Below are 12,647 nucleotides of genomic sequence, written 5' to 3'. Positions count from 1 at the left end.
GTTCGCAGGTAAAAGTGAGCAATCAAACCCTAACCCAAAGTTATCTGAAAACAAAATGGAACTGCCTAGGTCTTTTGCAGGTTTCGCACATTGCAACTTTATTGGTGGTGCTTTTAGGTTTCATGGTATTCAAATGCCTATCCTGCCTTCTGTGGCAAGTAATTTGTTTGGCCCTAGTTCGTCATCCAAACTGCGCAAGCCACTGGTCTTTCGTCATGCAACTCTGCAAGCATCTGAGGATGCTAATAAGCAACTTGCGTTGGTATCCAGTTCTGAATAGTCTCCTTTGAAGCGAGGAAGACCTACCTCTCCTTTTGTCTCTCCAAAGAAACCTCGGGTAATGCTTAGTGAGCTTGTAGTTGGCGGTAGTGGTTCCCCTGCACCAACTAAAAAGGTCAGGATGCCTGCGGACTCGTTCAAGCTCTCTGCTAATTCGTTGGGGCTAGTTGAAGCACCGGGTGGCATGCTTGTACCTACAGAAGTGATGATGCCCCGAGGAGTTGCCCCTGAACACTCCATCAAAAAGAAAAAAGGTAGGCCTCTAGGATCCAAAAACAAGAATCCTCCTAAACCAAAGATACATGTCTCTGCTGAAGATGTGTTTTCCTTTCTTCATTCGCGGAAGCCTGCTAGCCCTGGCGTGAAGGGCAAAGAAAAGATGTAGTTTTTCATAATTCTTTGCCTATTACTATGATTGTTTTCATAGTGCATAGGCACACTAGAATAAGTGAGCATGAATTTGTTAAATGAATGATCTAGCCTATGTATCACCGTGGTGTGTTTGCATCACAACTTCTTGACTATCTGTACATGGTAACGGAAGGATATGTAATGGTCGTTCTGGCCTTACCTTATCAATGAAATATTTATTTTACTTTGTCAAAAAAAAAAAAATCTTTCATATATCAAACTTGACCTTTAAGTTTCGTTAAGCTAGATTTCTAACAATGGGTCAGAACACAATCTAGTCATCCACAAGTGATTAAGAAGAAAGCTTTGAGGCAGCCACTATTGAAATTTGATTTGATTAATTTTGTTAAAATGGGCATTGGACATAATTTTACTCTCAGGAGACAGCTTAAGATGAAACATTCAAAGAGATGAATTTTAGATATACTCTCAGTTCAAAGTCCGGGTTAGGGTTTATGATTGAGCTTATTGGATCTTGCAAGATGAACTAGGGTTTAGGGAGGAACAGTTCTTAATCACGCTCGTTGTCCCCAAGCTTGAATATCATTTCTTTAATGTTCATGAGACCACTAATTTCATAAAATGTTTTTTAGTTTCTTAAATTTTGTATAAGTTTAAAAGTACAAACAAAAAAATAAAGAATCTTAACTGACATATGTAAGGGTCATGGGTTATAATTTTTAACATTATAAAAGTCATGAATTTGATTCTCACTAACATATGTAAACAAGGTGGAGTGGGCTACGAGTTAAAAAAATAATAATAATAATAAAATAAGAATAATCACTGGAGTGAGGATTCATTGTGATGTTAAGAGCTTAGACAAGGTATATTATGTGCCTAAATAATGGTTGAATTTATCAAAGCGAGGCTAAGCAAGTAAAATCAAAAGAGGCAGGCAAACACAATCAACCCAAGCATCAGCCATTGGGGTGCCAAAATATAAGCGACCGACCCTATGAAGTATGAAGGTCCAACCATGCAGTGTACCCTTAAAAGATGTCCAAACGACCAAATCATATGGCAACCTACCTCGAAACTTTTTCCACATAATATGTTTTTGTCCAAAACCTCGATTTTTCACAAAAAAAAAAAAAACTGTGGGCTGTATAACACATATTTTTTGGGCAAAAATTGTATGTTCTTATTTTGACACCAAAATTTTTCCACCCTCAAATTGTGATTTTTAAAGAGTTTTCAACTGAAATTATCCATGAAAATTTCAAGCTAATTGCTTCATTCTTAATTTATATAGCCAAAATAATGCTAAAAACAAGTCGAAACCGAAATACATATAAAAATAAAATAAAATAAAACACTTCCTGGAAAAAAGAAGAAAATATCTGTTTGAGATTTTGGTGTTATGCACCTTCATAAATTAATATAAACTAGAAGCTTATGTCACGGCGGGACATGAAAATAAATTTGGGCATTACGTGGTTTGAGATATCTCAACAGGTGCTCCCATTGCACTCTTCGATCATGGTAAGTACATATGTTCTTCAATCTTCTGTATCTAATGGCTCCGATGTTGTCTATGAATATAAAATATACCATGTCGAAACTCGACGTGATGAAGAATCTTAACGAGTTATATTAAATTTCTTTTACTTTAGCCTCGAAATTTAGAAAAACTGAAATGCCAAACAATTGGCATCCAAATCCTTGAGAGCCGCAAAAATAACTTAATTTGTTTTTCGTCTATGCATAAGCATTTTGCTAATGCTCAGTGCTTCATAAGAGCATGCACGTGCATATATACTATGCTTATTGCTTTAATGGTTTATGAAATTGATCAATATAGAAAAAGAGAAAAGAAAAGAAAAATTACTCTTGAAGGAAGCCACATGTTAGGCAGTTATGGAATACACCATCTTTTGAACTAATCCAACATGCTGAATTGTCTATCCTTCATATAAAGTTGTAGGTACGGACACTCCAAGTCCCACAACAAAGTGCTTATTCACCAATATGCAATTCTATAATGATATCATTCTGGATCCGTCTTCTCTAATTTGCTTATGAGATTCTGGATCTTATAATTCATCAGCGCGGTTATATTGTCATGGATCAGCTAATCATCAACCACATTGTATATATAGTATATATTTTCTGAGGGTTGTCACTGAGTCTTTGATGAGTCATGGACCAATAGAAAATCCAATCTGGATTGTCTTTTTATTCTTCATCTCTCTCCTTTTTTTTTCTTTATACACATGTTGCATGTCATTTTGCACTATGGGACACACATGGTGACTAACTCAAAGTTCAACTAAAGGATAAAGAAAAGGAAATATCGTGATAGTTGGATGAGACTTTTAGTGATCCATCATCGATCCTTATCCTGAATTTGTAGCAGATAACTATAGCTAGTACTATATTAACGTAAAAAATGTGCCGAGAAAGCTCTAGTTATGGTCCCTAATGTTCTTGCTTTAACAATTTGAGCTATTTGGTCAAACAGATTCCATCTTCCCAAGGAACCCATGAGTATCTTTCTTTCACTCTAAGACACATGTTTCTTGATATACAAACATCTTACTCGATCTAGACAGTGTTAGAGTATAATTAGCTTTGTAAAATTGTAATACGTATCACATACGTACGGTTTTGCATACTCTATTTCATAATAGGACTTCCTTCTTGGGTCTGTATTTTGTTCTTCGAGAAGCATCAATTTCATCCGCAAAGGTGAGTAGTTAGAGGGTGTAAAATGTGAGTAGTTCGGATTAAGGAGCACATTGTCTGCAGTAGCACATCCTGCAGATATTACCATTAAAATCGAGGAGTTTAATACATTGTCCACGATGTTAATTATCTTGGTTTCTTTTCCCAGCTATCTGGAGCTATCGATCCCCTAGCATGGTGCTTATACCAGCAGCCCCACAACTTCATTTTCTAAGTTTCTATTATGAACTAGCTCCATCCATCTTCAATTAATCTTCTTTATGCTGTTCTTAAACATGTGCCGGGGAACAACGGCAGGGAATCAGGGATGGGGGCCGGGCCTATCACTCACAACCAGACACGTGTGATCGATCAACTGCAGTAATGCTCACATGTATGATAATCTCTGATTTTGCCTATCATAACTACTCAACTAAACATTAATAAATGTGAAATTTGAGACCCTCTATAATTTCATTCATTGATTCAATTCCCCGCATTCTTAAGCACTGTGGAGGATTATTTATTTGCTGTGATTAACCTGAGCTTAAGAGCTTTATACATACATAAAAACATACCTAACGAGAAGCAGTTGTTCTTTGAAATTAGATAGAGGATCACACACGTACGGGAGAAGGCTTCAATTTCTATATATCCAACCACGTACCAAGATTCCATATATCCTTCAGCTCATCTAGTACTGATCGTTGTACGGAGAAACTAGCTAACTTATTTGGGACATAAGAATCAAAATTTCTGTTCAGAAATAAGTACGTACAGTAAAAGCATACATAATTGATGAACAGAGAGTTCTGAGGTGTCGACGATTCATTCATCCAACAACAAACAGAACAAAAAGAACAATGAAAACCCAGAAAATTAAACCCAGTTGTGGTGTACAAAGATATGAAGTTCTCTTACGTACAGTGTTCATGGAACATACAAGAAACTGAAAGGCATGAACACCAAAGAAACCCTAAAACGAAACTACAGAAACAATTTTATTTCATAATATTTCCTCCATTGATTTCGTGGCAAAGAAGCCGAAATCAGTAGAGACTATGGAGGAAAAGGTCATTGCAAAACGAAAAAGGGAAAGGGGGATAATATATGATCGAATATGATCATATATATTCGATCGAAAAGCCAAGAATCAGACTTGCCTGAGGTTACATTTCTCTCCTCAAGTACGTACTGCATCACCTTCTTTATTTACTTGTGAAAATCAGGCCATACCTGAAAGTTCTCGAACATCGAATGTGCTCTCCGCATTCTTGATCTCAGCTCTCGAACCACCGTGGGAACTCAACTCAGTGACAAGAGAAGAAGGAGGAAAAACAAATTAAGAAAGAGAAGGCAGAGGGATGGAAATTGTGGGTGGTTGGTTATACTTTATAAGCATAGAGATTAGATTCTAAGTTCTTGATGTGAGAGACGGATCAAACAAAGATGAAAAGGAGATTTTAATTAAAATAAGCCACGTACGTACGTATTTCCCATTGAGGAGGTCCTACTTCACGTGTCTGGTTGTGTTGCACCTGATAAAAGGAAATAATCCAATGGATTAAAGAAAGGAAGTAAGGGCAGCCCTCTTATAATTGAAGTGGGAAACTGAGCTGAGCTATCTAATTTGGATTCACTTAGCTAAAGAAACAATAAAACAAAATTAATATTCGTTCATAGTTGGCCAAAGCTCTCCCATTGGAAAAGCTAAGCTGGCTTCTAATCAATTAAGTCAATCACTAGGTTGTTTTGCACCCTTGTTTATTAACACAAGATAGCTCTATAAGTTCATATGAAAATGGCCGCTTTGATGTAGTTGCCTATATAATATATATATATATATATATATATATATATTTGAAATTGTAGTGTAGTTGACCTAATTACCTGTGTCAAATGGTTTCCTCACTGCTTTTTAGTTTTTATGTTAATTAATTGGTTTAAAATGCTATGAGTTATCCAATTAGGTACTTTTTTTTCTCTCAAATTTTTTCCGATTTTAAAACTACACTCATCGATCTAGTGTGCCATTAGCTTTTAGTGATCCTTTTTCCATGAACTAATCTAGGCTTTGAATTGGCATTTGTACACAAATCAAGTGATTATAGACGTTCAAAAGGTCATAAACTTGCAATGAAAGAGCTTGGGCTCAAACTGAACATAATTAATTAGTTTCAACCTCCATCTAAAACAATGTAGTTAATTAGCATTTTCTCAGATTTGACTTCGCATGAGGCGATCGGCCATGATCAAGAGTCACTTAATTAATAAGTAAAGCCAGCAAATTTGTAGCACGAAAATGGTGCTTTGCATATGTAATGAGTCACGACTTGTAAGTGGGGAAGGTCTATTGGAAACGTGGGTTGATAGATCGGACTTGTAATTAACTACCATAGTCTAGGGAAAGTTCTGTTGTATAGTTGAGATTGATTACATAGATTTAGTTTAAACACAAATGAAGTGGGAGTTTCCTTTTAGTTATTTAGGTTAGATCAACTATTGCTTATCAAATCAACCACAAGCAAGCACTAAAGGCATATGCCAGTGTGTTCTTAATGTACCAGAAAATAAATCTTATCGATATCTTTTTTTTAGGGATAAAACATTCTTTTGAATCAGAACTTAGAACAACACTATGCTCATGAATTAAAATTATAAATAATCGTTGAATTTCATCTAAAATGAGGGCACCCAATATAAGTACATCTTACCAACCCTTCAATTATTCAAAATGAGAGTATGAGAAGAAACTATATCAGCATCCTTCTTAACCACTAATTTCAGTCGAAGTCGAGGGCATGAAGGGTGGTTAATCAATTAAACAAACTAAACCAACTTAAGTTTATTTCATCAAGTTCACCTTATCCGACTTTTCAAAAGCGAGTGATTTTTACTTTCAGGTCTATGAAAAAGCATATAAGTATGACAATCCAGTGCATTGGCACCATGATAGGAACATGATGAACACCAATGAATCTGTAACTATGGTTCTAAACTCTATTGAACAGAGTTTTTGTTAATAGGAACCAATCAGATATCGAAACATATCCGATCTCACTGTATAAAAGTGCAGCAGATCCCACACAAAGTGCTTTCTTCTTCCTGTGCTCATAATGACTTTAAGAAACCTTCAGTACGAAGCACATCATCGATAGTGATGAAGATGGGATACCAAGAACTGTGGGAAACTTTTTTATCGTACAAGTAGTAGACAACAAATGTCCCCACAATATCATAGTTTCCACCAAACAAGATTTCCTAGCAGTCTCTGTTCATTTTATGAAAGGTAATTCAAACGTTCAAATTTGTTTTGTTGCTTGCTTTCCTGTTTTCTTGCATTGTTGTTCTCGGTTGTTTCTTTGCTTTGTTCAATGCCAAAAATAAAATAAAATTGCCAATATGTGTAATATAACTAAGCGAACAGTAAGTTGGTAATTTTCTTGATACTTAATTATCAAAGTTACTTAGAGTGAATGCTGGGAGGCAATATCCCTTAAAAGAAGGGATATTGATTTTTTTTTTTTGGCTTTATTACACAATGACAATTGTTGTTGAATCGAACTCAAAACTGTTACATGTAAAAGAGAGTATACTTTTGTATTATATTAATGGATAGTTAATTATCTACACGATTTTTGATCCGATCACAAAATTCCTATTTAGAAATGTGGGGCAAATGAAGAAAGCTTGTCCTAACGCATGCACATAGTAGTGGTCAACTTGTCTACTTAAAATCCCCAAGTTCATAAGTTTCATTTTCTCTCTGCTAGTTTTAGTGCTTCTACGTTATGCACTAAACAATACTTAAATTGAACTAATTTAGATTCTTGCTTTTGTATATTTGGTCTTTCAATTGCTTTGACATTGATGTTGCATTTTTTCTTAATCCATAACTACTTGTGCTAAACTCAATCAGGAACCATATGGCCGACAAAGGATTCCATATCATATAGTGCACATCATGGATATTGTCACTTTCAGTTTAGCCTTTTTTGGCCAACTGTAATGGATATTGTGAAGTTGACTCAAAAGACATAGTCTTCCCTCTAAAATGGAAGCGTGCATTGTAATAGTGGACAATGAGAAACATGGACAAAGCCAAAAAATGTACGAATTTAAGAAGGAAAAGAAAAAGGTGCTGAGGCATATATAGAACATAGTAGATTTAAGGAAATTAGTGGCGTTTAATTTAAAAACAAAGGACTAATCCCGCTTAGAAAGTTTATGAGGTATCCTGGATAAGACTAATACAGGTCACAAAGACAAACAACTTGGTGGAGAAAACTGCAAATCCAAACAGAACATAAACTTTGAATCTGCATTTATAATAGGGGGTATTAGTATCACCAAAAATACACTATCCGAAACTGCCATTCATCTCAAATAATCGAATAGCAATCAACTATCATAATACAGATACAGATCTTGAAATGTTTATATGGACAAATGGATATAACAATCTCTGCCTTGAATCGTTGCTGCCTCTAGCTCTTGATACCTGAAAAGTAAAAGAGGATATCAAGAAGCAGTTGTATAAGAATAACCAGAAACAGAGTGCCAAGGAAAAAGATGAAAGAAGCAAGGGAAATGGCAAATACCTGTTTACAGCATCCTAATCGGCCAACATCACATTTCCGATTGAGAAAACCCTGTTTATGAAAAAAGGAAAGGAAGAAGAAAAAGAGCAAGACAGCTGCAAATCTGTGACCCTTATAAAATCAGCCACCAACTTCATCTTTGTTTTTTTTTTTTATACGATACCAAACTTTATCTTTTCGTTCCACTGTATATGAATGATTCCTTTGTTCAAGCAGAAGCTCGCATGCATTAAAACAAGAAAAGAGATTAATACCCCAAAATGAAGGCATGAATTTCAGCCCAACTAGATGCTGTATAAAGAATGCCAGTTAACCCTTTCCAATTAGAAGACCTTCCTTCAACGCATTCTTTTTGTTTCTTAACTAAACCAGGAAACAGTGGAACAAAAGAAACACCGAATTGAGTTCCCACTCTCCTCAGGCTTGAGCTTGACCCTATGACAATTCCTATATCTGCCTCCAGGAGGCATAGTAAGTCACCCACCGAGTCTCCAATGTAAATAGTCAAGTTCTTCCTGTCACTTTGACAACTTTTTATAATATCTCTGAAAGCTTGAACCTTGTCAATAGGAGACTCCACCTTCTTAACAATTTTACCAGTGGAAATAGATTCTTCAAATGTGAACTCATTTGCATGAACATTTGGTTCATGTAAACCCCCTGCACCAAAAATAATATGTATACATAATGCTGACATTTGTACAAGTGGAAAGAGAAAAAGACATAAGACGCTCAACATAAGGAACTTCAAGCCTAACACAAGAATGATAATAAAATAACACAGCGTTTGTATTGCATAAACATATAAAATGAGATCAACGGACAGGTTCTAAGAATGTGGAGAAGAGATGTGCACCTGATGAAAAAGCTGACCTAATAAGATCACCACACCAACAATACGAAAGAACATGAACATTTGCATTCAAGTTATCACTTTTGATAATTTTCTTGAAGAAATCAATACAACCATCTTGAAGAATGAGACGTTCACCAGCTCTTTTTATATCTTCAATATTAAGACCCTTCAGAACCCCTGACTCTATCACTCTATTGTTTGCCTTTTTCTCGAACTCTGAAAGTTGCTCGAGCGCTTTATGCAGATTGTTATAGACAAACTCCGCTACAAACCAATAAAAAGGGAAAACTATCAGACTTCAGCAAGTACCCTCATAAAATGGATTCTACAACAATTTCACACTTCAAAACATAATGTTGAAATTGCATACGTATTAAACAAGTATTTGATAGTACCTCTTTTAGTAGGAATAATGCTTTCTATGCATTGCTCGTACTCTTCTGTGTACTGCTTGGAAAGAAGGCCCCATGTATTTCTGAGATCAGCCGACGACATCCGCATAATCTGATCTTCAGATTGATTTTGATCTGGTTTTGGGGCAGTTACTATTGCAATTTCAGCCAAAATGGCAGATGAATCAACAACAGTACAAGTCAAATCAAAATCTGAAAATATCATGAGGCGATCTTTTGCAGAGTCATGCTCTTTGATAAGAGGAACTACAGTTGGTTGAAGAAGTGACTGGGCTGAAAAGAACTCTATCTCAAGTTTCATGGCTTGATGATAAAGCTTTTCAATGATGTCAAGCTCCTCACCAGTCAAAGAGACACTTAGCTTATCCAGCAACTCTTCAGTTTGCACAGCTGATGCCTAAGTTCAAAGAATATATTAACTAAGTTGTTGAAGTAAAGAAGACTACTTATGTGAAAACAAGGTGAAAAAAAATTATATTAAAATATGAGAGGACAAACCTGAAAACTTTCGGAAGAATAATTGTCGATCCACTTCTTGTATGGATGAGTGTCGTCTTTGGGATCTAGAAGTGCCTTGAACTCCTTACCTATAAAGGCATACAATCTCATGCAAGGAGTCATGGCACCAAGGGTGTAAGCAGCAACTTTGGTTCTTTCAAATGGAGTTGCAAGTTTACCAGGGCCTTTTACTCCTTCAACTTTACCAGAGGCTGTTGCCAATAAGAATTCTGTGTACTTTACTGCTGCAGAGCTGATAGAGATGTCCTTAGCATCTAAACCCCATTCCTGCATTTACCCTTATACTTAGACAATGAAAAATGTAACTTAACTACGTAACCGATAGTGATATATTCTATTTGCAAATAAAGAATCCATTTAACTACTAAACATACATATTTGAAGTATTACAAGTCAGTTGTAGTTTACACGTCTACTCAGAACCCTTCATCTTACCTGCACGAATGAATTATGCATTTTCAGTTCCTGAAGAACAGCACTCCTTAACTCAGAAATTCCCAGCTTTGCATCATCGTCATCCGCGCACTCTTCTGCCAACTCATACCTAAAAATGCAGACATTAATAGAGCTTGAAAATATAAATCACCTAAACTCACACCTAATATCGACCTAATACAAACTGCCGTAATTCTGAATAAACTAAATCATAACCTATTCCTATTGTACACATTATTAGATTTATGGGAAACAATAAAAAAGCTTACCTCATTTAATGCACATAAATATATCCAAAATACTTTAACTCCATTTGGTTGCTGAGAAAACTGAAAAACACAAAAAAAAAATAGCTATATGATTTTAGTTACTCCTGTTTCCAAAGAACCATAAAGTCAACCAAATAAGTCAATCAGTTCAATTATACCAAACCAAACTACAATATGATCCTCCATTTTAGCCAAAGATTTTTTTTTTCCTCTTCTTTTCAAACCTTTTCTCAGCAACCAAATAAAGCTTTCGATTCAAAATCCTAGCATATCTTCTGGTACACTAGACAAGAAAAATTATATAGAAATTGTAGCATGGTAGCAGAAGACATTGAAAACCTAATAGAAATTCACAAGCAAAGCAAGGAAAGGCAATGACTGATGACAGAGTAAAAGCGTCAAACTACTTAACAACTGGCTGCGACACATGTTTCTACTTCTTTATCATTTCCTACGTATTCCTCAGCAACCTTGCTCGGCCTTAACTAAGCATATGATAAAAACAACAAGAAAAATCATAACTGAAATCCCTACACTGAAAAAACAAGAACTCTGCCTAACCAAGTAGATGGTAGATACAAAATTTTCATCAACCTCTACAGCCTAACCTTAGTTTTTGCTTCATATAGATTAAAACTCCTCATTCCCAATCTAACCAAGAATACTCACCAAAAACCTGAATTATGCACATTAGGGGTAAATGACATAACCCGAAATTTCGAACAATACACTATCTCTTCTTGCCTAAATCCCAACCCAATGAGGCTCCTAAAGCTGGTATCTAACTTCTAAAAAAGCTTAATAAACACAACCAATCTTTCCAAATTCAACAAAATCAAGAATATTCTCCACTTTTGGAATTGAATTAGATTCAGATTTCAATCACAATCGAAACCCTAAGTTTCAATCTTGAAGAAGAAGAAGAAGAAGAGGGACTCACGCGTGGGCAAAGGCCTTGAGAAAGTGAGCATCTTGGGCGATGTAGCTGCGGAAAGACTCAATCTTGAGGTCGCCGGAGGCCAAGCAGAGCGAGAAGGGATGGAACAGAGCGAAAATCGATTCGCGGCGGAACTTGATCCAGAAGCGGCGGGCGAGGCCGGCCTCGTTGTCGGCGGCGGCGGAGGGGATGGCGGACTTGGGAGGGGGTATGGCCATTGAGGAGAGGGAGAGGGATCGGAGGGAGGTGAAGAGGGTTTGGGGGGTTTTGATTGGGTTTGGAGGGAAGAGTAAGCGCATCAATCGCATCAATGGAGGAGAAATCTAGAGAGAGAGAGAGAAGAAGAAGTTGCGTTTGGTAAGAGTGTGAGAAAAGAGATGGAAGTTTTTATCTGCTTTTTATTACCTGGTGGTGGTGGAGGGTGTGAAAGTGGCAAAGTCCGCTACCATTTTATTTTTTAGTCGGGATCTGATTTAGGTAAAGCTTTTTATAAGAGGTGTTATCCGGGATGATATCGAACGCTGGATCTGTTTGAGTTTTCCGTTCACATTCACCCAACTTACATGTCTAGCCAAATTTCCGCTAGATTAAACTCCTTGAGTGTATGTCGGGTGTTTTTCACTCTATATTCTCCGGACACTTTTTTCTTTTCTTTTCTTATAAATATTTTCTTATTATGGGAAAGTGATGATATATTTTGTCAGATGTTATGTATGCTCTAATAATTCTTGACTTCAAAATACACTAGTAATTCTTTTTAATTATATAGCAAGGTGAGATAGACTGACAGACTGCGGGTGGATCTTGATAAAATGGCTTGAAGGTATTTTTTGGATTCAGAAATATATATGATCAAGTTAAGTTGAGTTTGAGTTCAACTCAACTTTGAGCTTGTTCTATAATTTTTTTTTTTTTTAATGCGAAAAGGTTGTGACTATAAGTGGAAGTCTCTAGGGCATCCAGAGTTGTAAACGTCAGAATGGAGTGCATCTGAAACACTCATTGATAACAAAGAGGTCCATTGCAGACCATCAACAGAACTATGACCAAGCTTATTGTTCTATAATTGAGTCAAGAGGCTCGAGCGTAGAAAAAAATTAATTAGGCCGAGCTAAGTTTGAGTTTGAAAAAAATTAGGTTTGAGTCTGAAAAAATAGTTGAAACTTGAACTAAGTTCAAACTCGTTAATTAAAAGGGAAACCATATATGAGTCGAGCTTGATTATCTTAGTATTATCTCGATTTGATTCATTTGCCCTTT

General features: G+C 36.1%; 1 protein-coding gene across 3 annotated transcripts; it reads right to left on the bottom strand.

Annotated features, from left to right (window-relative positions):
* Positions 1–7,659: 7,659 nt before the first annotated feature.
* On the bottom strand, positions 7,660–11,898 carry LOC112193232 (bifunctional TH2 protein, mitochondrial). 3 transcript variants are annotated; one of them, XM_040516630.1, is made up of 8 exons: positions 11,391–11,898; positions 10,451–10,510; positions 10,182–10,290; positions 9,726–10,013; positions 9,210–9,624; positions 8,815–9,102; positions 7,959–8,618; positions 7,660–7,858 (listed from the first exon to the last, which is right to left on the bottom strand). In XM_040516630.1, the coding sequence occupies exons 2-7, from the start codon at positions 10,453–10,455 to the stop codon at positions 8,206–8,208; spliced, it is 1,518 nt and encodes a 505-aa protein (XP_040372564.1). In that variant the 5' UTR covers positions 10,456–10,510; positions 11,391–11,898; the 3' UTR covers positions 7,660–7,858; positions 7,959–8,205. The 3 variants fall into 3 exon arrangements, with proteins under 3 accessions (XP_040372564.1, XP_040372563.1, XP_024189070.1); XM_040516629.1 differs by lacking the exon at positions 10,451–10,510 and having other exon boundaries at positions 11,391–11,897; XM_024333302.2 differs by lacking the exon at positions 10,451–10,510 and having other exon boundaries at positions 8,815–9,078; positions 11,391–11,892.
* Between the last annotated feature and the right edge of the window lie 749 nt (positions 11,899–12,647).

This window comes from Rosa chinensis, chromosome 3 (assembly GCF_002994745.2).
Source record: "Rosa chinensis cultivar Old Blush chromosome 3, RchiOBHm-V2, whole genome shotgun sequence".
NCBI classification, from domain to species: Eukaryota; Viridiplantae; Streptophyta; class Magnoliopsida; order Rosales; family Rosaceae; genus Rosa; species Rosa chinensis.
The sequence above is the reverse complement of the archived record's forward strand: the minus strand, read 5'-3'. Positions and strand labels throughout refer to the sequence as shown.